This window comes from Talpa occidentalis, unplaced genomic scaffold (genome assembly GCF_014898055.3).
Source record: "Talpa occidentalis isolate TD23 unplaced genomic scaffold, MPIMG_talOcc4v2.1 talOcc4.3, whole genome shotgun sequence".
In the NCBI taxonomy this organism is placed as follows: Eukaryota; Metazoa; Chordata; class Mammalia; order Eulipotyphla; family Talpidae; genus Talpa; species Talpa occidentalis.
In genome coordinates this window covers 40749057-40767280 of record NW_023603184.1, presented here as the reverse complement: position 1 = coordinate 40767280, position 18224 = coordinate 40749057, and the positions used below count along the sequence as shown (strand labels likewise).

At 33.8% G+C, this 18224-nt stretch overlaps 1 protein-coding gene across 1 annotated transcript in view; it reads right to left on the bottom strand.

The window, feature by feature from the left end:
* The window catches only part of UVRAG (UV radiation resistance associated), a 263463-nt gene that overhangs the window by 98926 nt on the left and 146313 nt on the right, over positions 1 to 18224 (bottom strand). The window contains 4 exon segments of the mRNA XM_037522986.2: positions 2560 to 2725; positions 10772 to 10832; positions 11727 to 11814; positions 13718 to 13802. Of these exon segments, the coding sequence (XP_037378883.1) occupies positions 2560 to 2725; positions 10772 to 10832; positions 11727 to 11814; positions 13718 to 13802 (400 nt within the window).

The following is an 18224-nucleotide window of genomic DNA, read 5'->3' as shown; positions in this document are numbered from 1 at the left end:
ATCATACAACCTACTAATAATCTGTCTTGTTCTAAAACACAGTAAGTCTGAAATTTTGCATAGACATGAACACTTTTCTTAAAGCTTCATTTTATTCCATGGTGCATCCTTAGGTACCCTTATATCAGAGTTGGACTACAGACATTTGGAAACATTTTCACAGAAAAAATTTTTTTTGAGATTTTTTTAACTTAGGACACATTACTATAACCAAATGGAAATGTGAAAGAACTAATACTTTCATTCATTTCAGTAATATTAGTCATCCTGAAAAATACTTGTTTGATTATATTTTAAGATGCACAACAACAAAAGAAAAGAAAGCCAAAGCGTTTGGTCTGCCCTTCCCCACTGCCTCAAGTCATCACAACTCATTGTTCAACTTAAAGGTCTGAGGTCTGGGTGGCTAGGTACTCTAAATGCCAGTATCTGAGAAACAACCTATAATAAAATGAAGATGAAAGGTTATAAAAAATGCTCTAATTTATAGTATAAACAGCAGAAGAGTTGGAAATTAAAGCCACAGCACTTAAGCCTATACACGTTATGAAAATCCCTCATTTCTGAAAGGAGGTCATCAGATTTAATTAGATACCATGAAAGCAAACAGATGCTAATTTAGTGGAAACAGCAACTATTTCTGAACTCTCTGCAAAATAAACAAGCTGAGAATTTTTATAGGAAAGAATCTATAATTCTTAATATAATATGTTGTCAACAGGTGTTTAAGTATGCCTGGAATACATAATAACAGAAATAAGAAGTCAGAATTATAGCAGTATGAAACTAGAATAATCTGAAAACATCTATGTTTTCAATGTAAGCTTTATACAAATGACATCTCAGTTCTAGTAATTATTTCTACCAAAAAGTTGCTACTTACATCACTACAGTTGAAGGTATTCTAATTACTTCAAGGAGACACCATTAGGAAAAAAAAAAAAAACCTCATCCACTTATTCAACAAATCAGGGTTGCCAATTAAGAAGGGCCAAGAAAATATGGATATGGAACCAGTCTGCTCACTGCCACTCAGTAAATTTCTTTTTCTCCTCCCCCATGGCAAAATGAAAACTAGTTATGCTAAAGGAGAAGCTCCATAAACCTTTAGATATGCCAAGGTGGCTGCAAGAAATAAAAAAGACTCAAGTCACACCCTTTCTGTATGGACAAGTATGTACAACTGCTCCAGGTACCCAATCACAGGAAAAAGATGGAGGATCATTAAAATGGATCATTTCATTTTTCAGATCCATGTGCCATGACTATGATCTGTGCCCAATACTGTCTGATTTTGGACACAACACAATTTCTTTGTACTCTAGAATTTCTGTCTCTGAAATCCAGTTTAAAAAAAGGCAATTCTTGGGGTTTTATTCAAGGAATGAACAGTGTACAAAAAAAAATCAAGGAAATGGAAAAAGCAGCACTAACATTTCTCTAGGTTTCAATAATTCTACTGTAGAAAAATAGCTGACCACTTTCGTGAGATCTGTAAAAGCCTTGCCAGCAGGTTTTCAAATTGCCTGCCAATTACATCACTCCCAATTTTTCATCTAAGATTAAAACAAAAACTTTCAGCTATCTGTTGAGGACATGAAAAGCCATATGTTCTGACTAGCTTAATTATTGCTTCACTAATCTGAATGTATTATCCAACAGACAGTCAGGAAGCACAAATAACGATGACTAATATATTTTATTTCAAAAAAATCATTTTAAAACCCACTTCTCAGTGGGTTTTAGTGAAAGAAGAAATAAAGGAGGGTTGGGGGGGAGGGTGGAAACACTGCAGCTGAACTCTGGTTACATTTCTTTGTGTTTTGGGTCTAAGACTCAAAATCCAGTGAAGATTTCAGTTTCCCTTTACAGACTGCAGGTGCACAAGTAATGGTCTAGTCAAGGTATCAGTCCTGACCCATGTTTCTAATAGGTCAAAAGAAAGAACTAGATTTCGCCCCTTCTCCCCAACAAAACCAGCTAAATAGGGCTTTGAACTCTAATTTTAATTTCACATGCCAGTAGCCACATGAGGCAGCTAATCAGAGGGCAGGGGCTGAGAATTCATAAGGCTATTACATTAAGTATAATTTGCCAAACGAGTAGTGCAATTCTTATTTTTCATCTCCCATAAAGATCTGATTCCATCTAAAACCCTGTAAAAGCTCCGTCAAAGTTGACACATTTAGGAATAAAGTAAACAATGTCTGATCTGCTCTTTCAGTGATATGTACAATCTGCTGCTGTCTCTCTTAATGAATCTTTAACCATTTCACTCATTCACAAATACTACATGAGTATTTGCAAAGTATATGATACTTGTCCTCACAAAGCAAATTAAACTTAAATGGGTGAATTTTGCTACTATTAGTGATTTTAAGAAGTGCAGAAGTTGAACCATTACAAATTAAATGAATGAGTACATCCTATTTAAAAGAAATGGAGGACTTTATAAAAGATATACAAAATTTACCAAGATCTAAACCACATTTTATATTTTTGGTGTATTCCATGTTTCAAAACTGAATTGATATCAAAAGTATAAAAAAAGATACATACTCTCTCTCCTTTTCAGTCAGTTTGTCATTGATATTATCTTTGATTGTTGATCTTGATCCCTTGTGAATTATAGGATATCTGAGGGGCACTTGTAGGAAAAAGGAAATCATGGAGACCAAATGTGCAGTATAACCAAGGGCAACAGCAATGCTTCCATCATCTTTTGCTGTGAATTCAAAAGCAGAGAAAAAGAAAACAACTATTTACCTTACAAATGTAGCTATGAGATCATAATAAAGCAATTTCAAAGGAGATTTTATAAAAACTGTTTATAAAAATTATGCACTTCATTCAAATCTAAACATATAAACATATGTTGACTTGCAATTTCAACTGCTATATGTGAAACTATTTCCCAATAATTAATTTGATGAGATTAACATCTGATATATATGTATGTATGTATGAGGGTTTATATATAAAGAGTTCTCAGTGTCCTCAAATATCCATTACATTCTTTCTCAGCATTTTTAAAGGCAGAAAAACTTCTTCAGTGATCTATTACACAACGTGATAGAGGTTCAAACATAATGTACATTATATAAGCAATATACATTTTATTTATTAGCAACTTTATAAGCAAATACAGTTGTATTTTCTTACTACTATACAATACTATTAATTTTAAAGTGAAATGAAATAGCATAATATATATTTATGGGGTATGTTCTCAATATTCATAAAAATAAGTGTTGTGTAAATAAGTCTATGAAGTTTGAGAGAAGAAAAGGGGGAGATATTTTAAACAGTAAAAACATAAGTCCAAAACCACACTGTTAATACAAAACCTATTTATGCAATTCAAGTGCAACTAACCATTAGAAAAAATGTACAAACATAAGTATCTATCTTTTAAGAAGTCACAGATAAGTATATTTTTAAATCACCATCAAGATTTCTGGGGCTACCTATCAAGTGATAAATCCTCACTCAGGTAACTCAGAACTGAGACTAATAAAACAAAAGGTTTTAAATTTGTCTTAGGAGGAAGGAAAAAAGTAACTGCTTGGTATACAGTGCTCTTAAAACACTTGAAAAAGTTCACAAAAAACGAATGAACACCCTCCCCCCACCCACACCCACACCGTTAAGACTTAATATGTAACTGGAATAACTCTGGCTAGAGAAAGACTAAAATGACTAAGATAACCTTGGTTTGCGTATTTCCTGACTTCTAAAGGTACCATAATGTCAATTATGAGTAATATTTTTCATATTTATAGTTATTTAAGCACTAGCTTCTTATTAAAGGACAGCCACAACAGTCATCTATAGCTCAGTGAATTTATTACCCTGGAATACCACAGCAGATTATACTATAAAAATAGGTAACTTTTTGAATACTTTTCTTCCATCAGCAATTGACCACAGTAATTTATTTATGACAATCATCATTCATCAACAATTAGTAAACTGGTCATCTTTCAAATTCCACTTAATTCATTTTACAGGTTAAGAAACAAACTCAAAAATTAACAATGATGTAGGAAGATAAACTAAATTAAAAAAATAAAAAAGAAACTAAAGCTCAAAGTAGTTAAAGAATCCATCCCAAGTAACATAGTAACAGGCTGGACTGACAACAATGTCTGTCCTAAAGCAACCTACCATACTTTTTTAGAACCTTATTATGGGTTATATACCAATTTCTTAAATGTCAGAGCCTAGAACATACCAAGCATGAGACACACATGTACCATGTCAATTTCTTCAAACTTTTGTAGTAAGGGCAACAAACAAAGTCTGAGTCCTCAGTGACTTGCATAGATTTAATTAAAGAATATGTCTCTCAACTCATGTTTGATGTTTTCTCAAATCAAAGTGTTGAAAAGTTAACATTCATTTCAAGTGATGACTGAGTAATGTCTGACTGAAATCATTTTTAGTGACCACCTCCTCTTACTAAGTCCCACCCAAGGACCTTGAGCACCACGGCACTTGACTTCTGAAATATTCTACCCAAGTTTCTGTATGTCTACTTTAGAAACTAAAATTACATTGCAATTTAAAGTCATCACATTACAACTTAATCATATAGGAGAGGTAGGAGAAACCTTAGGAATCACTGAGTCTGGTGTATTCAATTTAGAAGTGAGAAAAATGAGAACCAAGTGGTAAGCCAAAATCATATATAGAGATAAAACCATGAGTGATGGAGTAAGAGGGAGAACTGCATCTACACTTCTGTCCCCCTTTGTCTACCCCAGGAGTCACAGCTGGCATTATGAATTCCATGAGAGGTTGCTACAAGAAAAAAGGTTTATTGAATTTGAAATATTGTTTTTACAAAACTTCTTTTGAAAAGAGGAAGAAGAAGAAGAAGACTTACAGTAACAAAGGATAATACTAGGCTAAGCTTAAACTTTCCTGTATGGACTTTACACTAAGCTTTTCCTTTCCTATAAGACCCGATAAAGAACAGGATTTAGAAACTTTCTAAAAGTAGCAAAAGCAGATCTCTTAAATAGGCTTCAAATGCAAACTATGAATGTAAAATAATTTCTCCAATGCTAAAAACTCAAGCATCTGCATTTTTCCATATTACTAAAGGAGTAAAAGATTTATATTGCATATTTTGAGACTATATCCAAATATGTATTAAAAGGACAAAAAATGGTCTTTCAACATCACCTCCTATCAACGATCAAAACAGTTCTGCTTAAATTTAAACATAAAAAGGTATCTCTAAAAGAAACCTACACATGCAAATCAAAAACCAAACAGAAATAGCAAAAATTGAAAATTGGATCAAATCAACTTCGATTCCGGTTATTTACACTCACCACAGGACTCCTCGCTCCACCTCTTAAAACTTCTAGGTTGTTCCCCATGTTGGGGCACAGTGCTCAGTCATAGCATCACTGTTAAACACCATGGTGTTGAATTTCCAATATTGAAGCTTTATATTAAAAAGCATTTTAAAAGGACCACGGGTGCGGCATTACAGGACCCAAGGGTATTCCAATACCCTCAAAAGGAAAACCACCTCCTAGTAGGGAAGTTACTTTCATCACCCCAAGACCACTGAACCTCCAGTGGGAAAATGTGAGCTCATGTGGTTAATTATGGCTATTGCTGGCCACGAAACCTCAGATGTCACATTCTGTTGCCAATCACTTTAACTAAAAAACCAAAAGGTTTAAGGTTTCCAGCATTCCAAGATCTAAAAGACTTTTTACCTGCCAAAGCCAAAACCTGGCTCTCTGGGGTGTGCTTTTCCAGTAAGCATTAATGACGTCCCTAACACCTAATGCAGAGCAGAGGTTTGTGTGCCTTATGCTACTCTGGAGGTTGCAAAGGTCATAGATGATAGTTTTGTTAGTGAGACAAAGTTGAAGGGGGTGTGAAAAGGTTCAGGGAGGAACACGAATAAACTGCAAGATTCAGGTATGTGAATAAGATGCTGATTAAAACAATGTGTGAGGGATCTTAAAAAAAATCTAAAACCTGTAGTTTCCTCTAAAATCTGTAGTTTCCTCATAAAAATAATTTCTGATTTGCTTTTTAAATGCAGAGATAGAGTCGCAGCTTTTTTGTAATTTTCATAATAAATTCCACAAACACATAATAGCCATGACATTATAAAATAATTCAAATGTTCCTTTGACTTATAAGTTGGATAAACTATTAATATTCAAAAGCATCCAAGTACAGTAAGTGATCTAAAAGCTCTTACCATCCTGCCTTCCCAATCACTGAGGCAGCTGATTTGTTAAGGAACCAAGCACCCACTGATCCAGACAGGACAAAATATTTAAGACTCTAATCACTGCCACAGCATCTATGGAATGATTCCATGTTCTGAATGAGACACTGTTTGACATATGGACTCTCCTTTCCAAGAAATCATGCCTGCATAAAGGGATACAGACACAGAAGGAAATCTGGGTCTCATTACCACAAAAGGCTCTCGTGTTATAGAGTACTTAAAAAAACACATACAAACTTTTTTTTTTTTTTAATGAAAATGTCTCAGTCAATGGAACTCAAATGAATACCCTTCACTGGACAACTTTCTGCCTGCAGGTTTGGGGCATACTTTCACAGTAACTTACCTAATTAGAAAAGCACAATAAATACTGGGCCACTGTGATGGAGTTTTCCAAACAGTATCGACCCATTCAGTGTAAAGCTCATGAATATCATAGAACACCAGTGTGGAGTTCCTTCACTAGAGCCTCACCAAGAATGCAGCTGCTACAGAACATTGAAACATGTTCAGAAGTTTAGAAGAGATTATCATTCAAAACAAGGAAGACAATTGCATCTTGACAGGAAATAGATTTTTAAATCAGGTAACCAAGGATGACTTTTTCCTCTGTCACTGACTAGTATGACTCTTTGGGAAACTTAACTAAGTCTCAATTTTCTTGCATTTGAAAAAATTGAGTTTAATTCTTTGCCCCACAAAAAGAATTAAATATTACAGTTGTGAGAATTAAATAAATAACATTGTACATGATATTCCATATTATGATATTTCTACTTACGTAACCTAGAATATCCTACCCTTCTTTCAATAGGGGAATACTATTTTATCTTTTAAAGACAACTTAAGCATTTTCTTCTCTATAAAGGTTTTCCTGAGCATCTCGATAAAATTGATTACTCCTACTTCTTAAAGTCCCAGGTATAAATTGAAAAGTACCTGATACCCAGGTTGATTTAAATAAATATTTCTTGATTGGTTTGAGCACAAGTTTAATGTCCTCAATTAGACTTAAATCTCCTTGTCTTGCTCATTTTTGTATACTCTCTGTACTTGGCACAGTAGACATCGCACAGGAGAATATTCAATAAATTTGGTATATGCAAATGCCTGGTGTAATACAACAACATGCGCTTCTTAAATTATCAGATCCCTAGGAATCATGGGGCATGAATAGGGTCAGTCAAATTAAACATGCATTTGTTTTATCTCCCATTTCTTTTTTTAGCAACTACAATGAAATGTTAAACTAATTTTTTAAGTGGCAGAAGAATGTATTAAGTGTGTTAGGTACACTAAATATAGATAATGAAAGATACGTGAAAGTCATAAGGAAACAAAACACTTCAAAAAAGACAGAAACAGAAGCAAGACCCTACCAGAGTAGACTGGGGTGACAGACCACCAACACTGACATATATCCCTGCTTCCCCTATTGCCTCTCTTTAAATCATTCTGTATTTAATAGTCAGAGTGATTTTTGAAAATATAAGTTAACTTGTATCATTCCTCTTCTTGAAGCCCATCAGTGATTTCCCACTCTACTGACAATTCAAAGAAAAACAAACAAACAAAACCTCTCCTTAGGCCAGCTTTCAGCCTCTCCTAGTTCCTCTGACATAAACCTTCCCTTTGCTCACTACTCTGGTCTTTTTTTTTCTTTTCTTTTCTTTCTTTTTTTTTTAATGGATGCTTGTATTCTTGATGAGCATTTATTCAAGCACCAAAACAGGTCTATTAATGATCACTCCATACCGTGCATTTTCTGGATAGTCCCCTTATTTTTTTATAAATTTTATTTTTATATTCCCCATATAATTGCAACCCCCTTATTTTGACCCCAATCCCTCCATTCCCCGCCCCCCAACCCCCACAGAGTGTCTCTGGTTCATAGTTGTTTGTTGATTTTGATTTTCACTTTCTTATAGTTATTCATTTTCCTGGTCCCTTATTTAAGTTTTCTAGATTCCTGCTATGAGTGAGACCATCCGGTATTTTTCTTTTTCTTTCTGGCTTATTTCACTGAGCATGATCCCTTCCAGCGCCATCCATGTTGCTGCAAATTGCATGTGTTTATCTTTTTTGAATGCTAAGTAATATTCCATGGTGTACATGTACCACATCTTCTTGATCCAGTCATCTATTTTTGGGCATCTGGGTTGTTTCCAAAGCTTAGCTATTGTAAACAGTGCTGCTATAAACATAGGGGTGCGGGTGCTCTTAGGAATTGATGTTTCTGTGTCCTTTGGGTAAATACCTAGGAGTGGAATTGCTGGATCATATGGAAGCTCTATGTTTAGTAGGTCCAGAAATCTCCACAGAGCTCTCCATAGTGGTTGACACTAGGTACGGTCAGAAGCGCGGGAGGGTGAGAAAATTCACCAGAGCCAGAGCGGGGAACAGAACAGGCAGACTGACGAAGTACACTGCTGAGGGGCGGCAGGAGAGGTCTGCGTGCCATGTGGGACCCTCGCCGGCGGCCAGGATCGAACCGGCACTGCAGAGGCTGTGGGCAGCTTCGCAGCCCAGCGCTCAACCGCTGTGCCACCAGGGGAGGCCCTACTCTGGTCTTTTCTGCCAATCCTTCACTTATCTCCTCCTTCCCTTCCTCCTTGCAACTAATTCCAAATACAATTATTGAGTGCCTTCTATATGAAAGCCTTTTCAAATGTTATCTTATTCAATCATTATAACAAGGTGAGATGTAGCTATTACCTCATTTACAGGTAGAGAAATGAAGCTCTGAAAGAATGTATGATTTGTCCAAATTATACATAGATCTTCTCCCAAACCTTTACCCTGAGTTTTTCAGATATATAAAGGCCATTCCTCCATCATGACCTTTGACTCTTCCAAGGACTGCTCCTCCCCTTAGCTGTAGCACATTAGTTACTTTCAGCCTTGAAATCTTCTGTTAATTGTTTATCCTCAGAGACCAACTTATCTAAAGTAAGCATCCCTTATTTTCTATAATAGCATATTATAGAATGATTAAATAGTTGTATATATTTACTTTCTTGTATTGACTGCTTCCCACAACAGTGTGTATGTTGCATGAAAGGACAGAACAGTTTTGCTTTTTCAGTCACTATATCTTCAAAACCCAGCACAGTGCCTGGCATATAGAAGCTCAACTAATATTTTTTCAATGAATAGATATTCTTTAGCTCTGGAATCTGGAGCAGGAATGAAAGTACTCAATGGAATAATGAATAAGGAATAAGACTCATGGAATGAATAAGGAAAATGATGTGTTATGAGCTTCAAGATACCCTGATTCTGCCTAAGATTAACACCAAAGCACATCTGAGTGAGTGACAGAGGGTGGAGGTAATGTAACACTGTACAAATGGGAACCATCAAATCCAAGTCAGCTCTTTACCTAGCTTTTGGGGTCTTGAGCAAGTCACTAAAATAGCTTATTTACCCATCATAAAATGAGTTTATAATACCTTCCTTAAAGGCTTCCTTTGTGTGTTTTGTGACCTCAAGCAGAACATGAATTAATCTGTTCATACAATCGAATAGGAAATGAACTCAAAGCTTAGATGACTGGTTCCAAATTTCATGGTTTCTAAAAGGAGAACCAGGGCTTTAATATAGGTTCTACTATCCTATTTTATCACCCTTCTAGCATATCCCAAACACTTGTAAAGACTGTAAAGGCCAAAGGAGAAAATATATTAAAAATCTTAAATGTTAAAGAAACACAAATAACAATATTTTCTCAATAGGGAAATGGAAAAATGTCCCAATTAAAACTAGTAATGTTCTCCTTTTGAACAACTTCTTCCAAACAAATAATATGCTAGCTTTGGGAATAATTGATAAAGCTACTTAACAGAACTGAGAACACTGTTTAGACAAAGGGAAAGGAACCTACTTTGTTAACAATAAAAATCTCTTTAAAAATATGCTAAATAAATTATTTTCTTTGATAAATTGGTAAGGAGACTAGAAGAAATAAAATATTCTTTAAGTATAGCAGTTACTATGAATCCTACTCTATAACACCTTCAATGTAAAAATTCGTTTCATTCAAAGGGAAAAGAAATGACGATATAACAACTAAATTTTCAAATACTTTTCACCCCAGCAGAAATACGACTTTCTAAATAACAGTAGAACAGATTAATGTTTGTTCTTCTTTGCTTCCAACCACATACAAACCCTTTACGAAAAATCAAACCAAAAGTATAGGGAAATTACTGGTATTCTGAAGAAATTGCTAGTATTCTGATTCTCTTAAAGCCCACATGAAAACTATTTGTTGTTAAATTTCAAATATAAGATTCAATAAATTTTCCCTCCAAGATTAAACCAAATATTCTCTTAAGTCTCTCACCATGCAATATTTATCTATCTACATATATTTATACATTTAGAATTGGGATGGGACAGAAGGCTAGGAAACCAAAATTTCAAGTGTCTCTTATTTTCCCCCTGCAACATACCCAAAAATTAAATACACCAAGTCTTTATAAGAAAAAAGAAATAAAATACCTTGGAAGTCCTCAGAATTGGGCAACTTAACACCACAAACAAAGTAATCCTTATGATCATTCTGTGAATATAACCAAAGAATGATCTTAAATTATTTTTATTTATGAAGCAAAGAAATTCTAAGCCAAATCTTAAAGAATTCAGATCAATGTTAACTCAAAGACAATACTGTCCTAGAATCAGATTATCATAATTATTGAAGCTGAATGATGAGTACATGATGATACATTATACTATTCTCTCTATAGTCACATATTTGAAATTTTTAATAAAATAAACATTCAAAACATCATGTCCAAGTGAAAAGTCATGTAAATTTTTATCATAAAAATATCCTTTGACAAATTCATAGCTATAAATGAAATGTACTGATTGGAATTTAATATATGAGCAACTGAAAAACCTATTAGTCTTTTAAATCTCTTCATTAAAAAGAAAATGAAACTATTAAAATAAGCATATTTGGTTTTCTTAAAAAGAACCCTAGACAATCCTTTTTTTTTAACTGAAATTTTACTGTTTATTCTAAGAAGTTAGATTTAAAAATTTAACATCCTGACAGTTACCCCACAAATATCTTCAGAAATATCAATAAATATAAATTAATTAGCAGTTAAATTTTTTAAGGTGTGCACATGTATCTGTACACATATGTCAGGAATGGTGATAGTGGATAATCTAGTTGAGCAAAAAGATCCCAAAAAAACAAGAAATAATCTGGTATCATTTCCTATGAAGATGAGTACATGCCACCATCAAATTGATATAAAAATCAAATGGTGGGACCTAATGACAACTAAGTCTAAATTTATTTTTTATAGAGATACTAGTTTCTGAATGAATCATGACAGGATATGATAAAGATTAGAGAAATGAGGATTTTCCACTGAGAGGAAGTTTTAAATGGCAATCATCTTTTTAAAAAGAAACTATTTAAAGAAAATTTGAAACTTACCAAATCAATAGGATAAATGTAGGAAAGCTCAGAGAGTAATTGCCTGCAACGAATTGTCAACTGTGCATTAGTCTTCAGAAAAAGTTCTCTGTGGAGGAAAGAAAAAAAGCACAGTTGTTTAAAAAATATATACTTGTATGCTTTACAACATTTATTTCCACAAAACTGATAGAGGAAGATTAAATGGTTTGTAGAAGGCCACAAAAACTCAGAAGTATAGGCAAGAATAATAGCTATCACTAGTCCTTGACCTATCTCTAAATACTGTCAATAAGCTAAACTATACATTGAGGCCTCATGCGTGTCCAGCACCGTACTGATACAAAGGGTATAAATTATCACTGACTGAACACCTATCATTAGGTGCCAGGAACTTTACAAAAGACTTTATTAAATTATAATAACAACTCAAATAGGTTGGTATTATCACACCCATTCTACAAATAAGGAAAAAAAATTTTAAAAGGCTGGTTAAGCTAACCAAGGTCTCTTCCAATGAGAGACTGATTTGATTTCAGGAAATAGTGTTTCCTCAAAAAAGCATTCTATTTTTACCTCACATTTACATGTCACAACTACCTTGAAAATAACCTGTTGTCAAGTTAGAAAAATAATATGAATAAAAAGAAGTGAGCAAAAAGTTGGGGCATGATATGCAGCTTCTGTCTTGAACTACTTCAGAAATATGACCAACAGATAAAATATCCATAAAACAAAATTACCAGCTGAACTGTATTTACAATTTAAGAAAAAAAGGTAATTATGGAGAACCTGTGATCAAAGTCTAATGTAAAATTAGCAGTATAATGTATTCTTCCTTTCCTTGTGAGCTGGACAAAAAAAGAGTAACTTTCAGCACCTTGCTTTCCTATCTGCAAACTCAGAGGACTACACTAGATGATCTTGAAAGTTCTTTCCAGGCCTACCATTTGTGAATCCTCAATTGCTAAAGTTCCTTGAAGCAAAATGCAGGATGGGATGATTTTCCAGGAAAAGTGAGTGAAGATGAGGAAAAGAACAAAGTTGGCAACAAATTATGTGTGTGCTGAAAAAAAAAAAAAAAGTTTTTTTTGGGGGGTTTTATTTAGCACTTTTTAGAGGAATGTTGGTTGTGGAGTAAAAGATATTAGCTACAGTTGCAGTGCAATTTATTGAAAGTAAATTTATTTGAAATTTATTTGAAATTTATTTGAAAGTAAATTTATTTGAAAAATTTATTTGAAAATTTATTTGAAAAATTTATTTGAAAATTTGAAAAATTTATTTGGCAAAACTAATATTTTAAGAGCAAAAGTCTGAAAGCAATATGGGAGAGGAATTGGAAAAAAGGAGAGACCAGCGTTGAGAGAGATAATCTACAAACTGTTGAGGTAATCCAAATGAGCTAACACTAAACGGGAGTAAGTCTGAAGAAATTACTGAAAAAAACCCTATAAACTCTACATGTAGAAGACAGTCAGAGAAGATTCAAACATTTTTAAGTCATGGTGCTGTTTGAAAACCAGAACAGCAGTATTCAACTTGCTGATTATGAATTTATACTAGAAGCTTTTTTTAACTATCTCTAACAGAAAATGACAGAAAATTTCCAATTTATCTCCTTTATTGCTATCAGACCTCTCCTCTTAAACTATTAGTTTTGCCATATTTTTTCCTTCTCTTGAAAACTCATGTTAATTGTTTTACTTTCAAATTACTTTCAATAAATTGCACTGCAACTGTAGCTAAAATCTTTCACTCCACAACCAACATTCCTCTAAAAAATGCTAAACAAAACCAAAAAAAAAAAAAAAAAAGTTTGTTTTTTTTGTTTTCAGCACACACTTTTTTTCAGTAGACACTTAGAAAGTATTTTTTGAATAAATGAATGTGGCACTAACATATGTGTAATAAATACAAATACCAGCAGATTTTAAAGAATGCTTATTTCCAAATCCTATTTTCAAAGTAAACTCAAAATTTATAAAAATTATTCCTTGTTTTGTATTTACCTTTTTGCAGTACATTCCTTCCTCAGCTCATTTAGGGATTCCTTCTGGAGCTGAAGTTTGAGATGCTCAGTGGAAAACGCACTTCCTAAAGAGGGATCAAAGGAGACAATTCCAGATGTTACATGGAAGACAGACTGTTCAATCACAACCAAATATGCTGAGCCCAGTTCCCTGACTGTGAGAAGAAAATAGTTAAAAGGTAAAGTGGGTGGGTGGCCCAGGGTGATTAACTAGAATAAACTGTTACTGGTTTAGTTTTTACACAAGTTCAACCTCCAGCAGGAAAACAAGAGAAAAAGTCTTAAGAGCCTTTGCCTTCAGAATTCTGGATTGCAGACCAGGAAACCCTGATGAGAATTTATAATTCAGATAACTTCATTTAAAGGGGGAAGGGACACCTTATGAATCCTGGGTGTTAATGACAATTCACTAAAGTTTCATCAAATATAACCCATGTACAGCTTTGGTGGGAGATGTTGGTAATGGGGGAGGAAATACATGTGGGGTGGGGTGGGGGCATATGGAAAATCTTTATACCATCTTCTCAATTTTGCTATGAATATAAACCGCTCTGAAAAATAACAGAGCTTTTTTAAAAGCAGTTAATTTCTTTTCAATCACAAATGCTATATAACATTACTTTTATTACTTTAAAGTATAAAAAAAGAGCAGTATAAAGTAGAGCAGGAAAAATTACCTGCATTGACTACTATAATATGTCTTCATAAATATAAGTCGCTTTTTATGAACTTTCATCTTGTTCATACATATAAGTAGTTTTAGTCACAATCATAGTATACAGGAAATGTATATTCTGATTTTTCCATATTATGTCACAAGCATGTCTATATGTTGACAGTCTGAGTTATAGTATTTTATTACTACGTAAAACTCAACTCCATGGATATAAATTATTTATTCTACATTTTAAATGATAAGTTCTATTCTAATCCATTACAGAATATTTCATTTCCTTTAAGTATTTGCTTTTAGTATTGTAGTGATTAATATTCATGTTTATATGCCTGATTTTTTGTATTTACATCAACTTTTATACCTTTCATTTCCATTTACATGATCATAAAATTCTTATATTGAAGAAAATGAGAACTTCTAAGTTTCTGAAAATCCAGGCGTGGTAAGTTCAGAGATTCTATATGACAGAGAAACAGTCTTAATCCCCAAACTTTCAGTTCTAGATCTTACAAAGAACATTAGTTAAATAAACTGTGATCTACAATAGGAAAAGGTACCCTAAACTCTTCTGTGCATGTCCTATAGAGAGGAAAAAGAAGTAGGTTAATTAACCTAATTATATTTGGAACTTATCACTAATTTTACCAACCTAAGCAATTTTATCAACATATTTATAAACACTCTACTCTTCTCTATCAACTATACTAAATAACTAATGAGTTGGTGATTCTATCCCCAAAACAAAACTCAATGAAAGAACACCACATAATTTTCTTTAGCCCCTTGTTATAATTTCTACCTCAAATCTTCGCACTCAAATGATTTCAGAAGACATTTAGGTTGACAATCTTCACTCTCTACCCTCTGTACTTTTGCCAAAAGCATATGAATTTTCCCACCAATAAAGAAATCTGCAATATTATTCTTCATAAGTTGTCTTAACTCTACCAGTGAAACTAAAAACAAGGACAAAACACATTTGGGCTTCAAAATGCAAATGTATATACCCTCCTCAGTTCTGAAGAGTCTTCAGGATATATTATATACTCAAAAGAAAAAAAATTTTGCAAAGTGACTAAAGAGAAATTAAACTTAGAAAAGTAAAGTAGGCAGCTGATGGGTAAAATGTTAACAGTAAGTAACTCAGGGTTAAGACCATAAGTGTTTTCAGCATATATATTCTGTAATTTTTCTATAAGTCTGAAATTATCTCCAAAATAAGTAAATAAATAAAAGAGTAGACCTAAACCCAAAAAAGGGTCATTTGAGGGGCTACGGTTTCCTATAGGCTTTATCAGAACAAAGACTTTTAGATAAATGTCTAAAGTCATCTCTCTAAAACATAAGGTTAATTTTTCTGTCAAACAATAATATAATTTAGTGGTTATAGGGTGGACTCTGGAACAAAACTGCATGAATTTGATTTAGTTAGACTGATATAGGAAAGAAGTATTTAAAGATACCTCAGAAAATTCAATCTAAATTCCAAAGGTCACATCACAAGGAATAAAAACATTGAAGCAATGATTTGTTCCATTTCTTTAGATGTTGTTCAGATTATGTATTACTAGCCTGAACACTACATGATTGATGATATGTCCTTCTAAGAATATTAAACATAAAAGCAATGATGTTCATCTTTAAGACTATATATACATTCTCGCACTCATCTAAATTTCTCCCTAGACTTAGCATCAGTTGGTATATTCTGCTTGATTTAATCTTTAATCTGAAGATGCAAACTAATATTCCAACTTCAGTACTCTCTCCATATTTATCAGTCAGTACTCAGCATTCTTCTGAAGAAAGAGCCCTCCCTGATCCATTAGCCCTGTATTATCAATAAATATTATGGATTGCTTCTTATTTTTCAATGATAGTCAGTTCATTACTATATGTAGTTATTTTAGTACTCAAGTGGCTCCAGATTTGGCTGGTGGAACTTTCTACAGTTTTGCTCCAGTGTCCTTGTGACATGTTATCATGTAGTATTTAAAATACTACTTTGTTATTTTAATTTCTGTAGGATTTCTAGTGATGTTCCCACTCTCACTCCTAATACTATTAATTTGTGCTTTCTCACTTATTTACTTAGTCTGGGTTGAGGCTGATCAATTTTAATAATCTTCTCCAAGAATACCTTGATTCTCTACTTTTTTTTTCAATTTCAATGATTCATGTAATTTGTTATTCCTTTCTGCTTAATTTGGGTTTAATTTGGTTATCTTTTCTAATTGTTAAGGTTATAAGCTCATATTATTGATTGGGAACCTCTCTTCTTTTCTAATACAAGCATCAAATGCTTTAAATTTCCTCTCTGATAGTCCTAACATTTGAGTCATTTCTGAATTTTTTTCTGTTAACTTCTCTTGACAACATTTTCTTGGTGGTGGAAGTGGTAATGGTGGCATGAAGATTTTGTTTTGTTCCAGTTTTTTTGTCTCAAAAATTCTTACTGTTGAACATCACCTGCTAGAAAACAGGAATGATAAGGGTATGCCTCTTCTTATGTTAATTTGGGGGGCTGAGACAAAACAATCAGGAACTGAGCTGGTTTTGGGTTTTGCTGTTGCCATGACTGTTTTCAGTGCACCACACTCTTCAATTTTCCTATAATTTTTCCTGTTGTGGGCTGGTGATGGTAGAGATGGTTTGCTGTTGGTTTTTTCTCAATGATCTTGCTCTGTTCTCAGAATTAGGTTATTTCCTATGTACCTGCACCTAAATAAGGGTGTCTCCTCATGTTCTTGCCTCTCCTCAAGTGGTAAACTCTGTGGCTTGTTATTTCATGCTTTTTAGCCTGACTAGGGAGAAAAGTAAGGGATTCTGCTGTAGTCCTGGTTGAGCAGGGACACCCTGACTCCGTAGAGTTCAAGTTAGGTTTTCTCAGTGATACTGTCCCGCTTTCCTAGACATAGGAAAATTCTGATCAATCAGACCCAACACAGTTTTCTTCAACTAACAGTAGCGGTATTTTTCTTTTTCTTCCTTCATTAAAAACAGATTTTCACTTACACCCTAAGGACTATTGGGTTTGCAGCTCGTCCCCTCAAAGTTTAACACTTTTGTTCTTAAGGAAGAAGGGTTACACTTCTCTTAAAATAGCATCCACTCACCTCCTCCAGACCAACATCACTGAAAGTGGTTTTCTGTAATTTTCTTCCTTGATTGCAATCTTTGTTATGAAAACCCAATGTAGGTTCATGTAGAATAAACTGTGAGTAGGTGTGAAATACTTTTTATCTGCCATAGACTCGCAGTATCCTATACTTGGTAATAACAATTTTTTAAAAATTGTACTTGAACTATTTTACCTTCTTATACAGTGGCCCTAACTTCCCTCCATGCTCTGGTAACTCAATTCTCAGATTTGGTCTCCACTTAGAGATGCCTGTTTTTCCTTACATCCAGGATATTTTGGTTGCCCTAAAGTCTAATCTCTCTGATAGATTGAAGACAAGTTATGATTTTGTATATTATTCAGCTTTCTCATGTTAAGGTGAAGGCAAAGCTTCTTTTACCACTCCACATCCTCAGCAGAAGTCATGGAGATGCAGGCAAGCAAATGTATGTTCAAAAGCACTCTCTGAAATGTTTTGCCCTGTTCATACATATACCAGTGTTACAGTCTATTAAGATGGCCCTCTGTTCAGCAAGAACTCAAGTCAGGCACGTTAGTTTTAATAACCAAATGTCAATGCTGTCTCCTATAAATCTAATAGCCAAAGAACATGAATCTTGCTTCCATCAACCAAACAAAATGCAGATTCTTTAGGCTCTCTCTCACCAGAGAGTTTGGTCTCATTCTGGC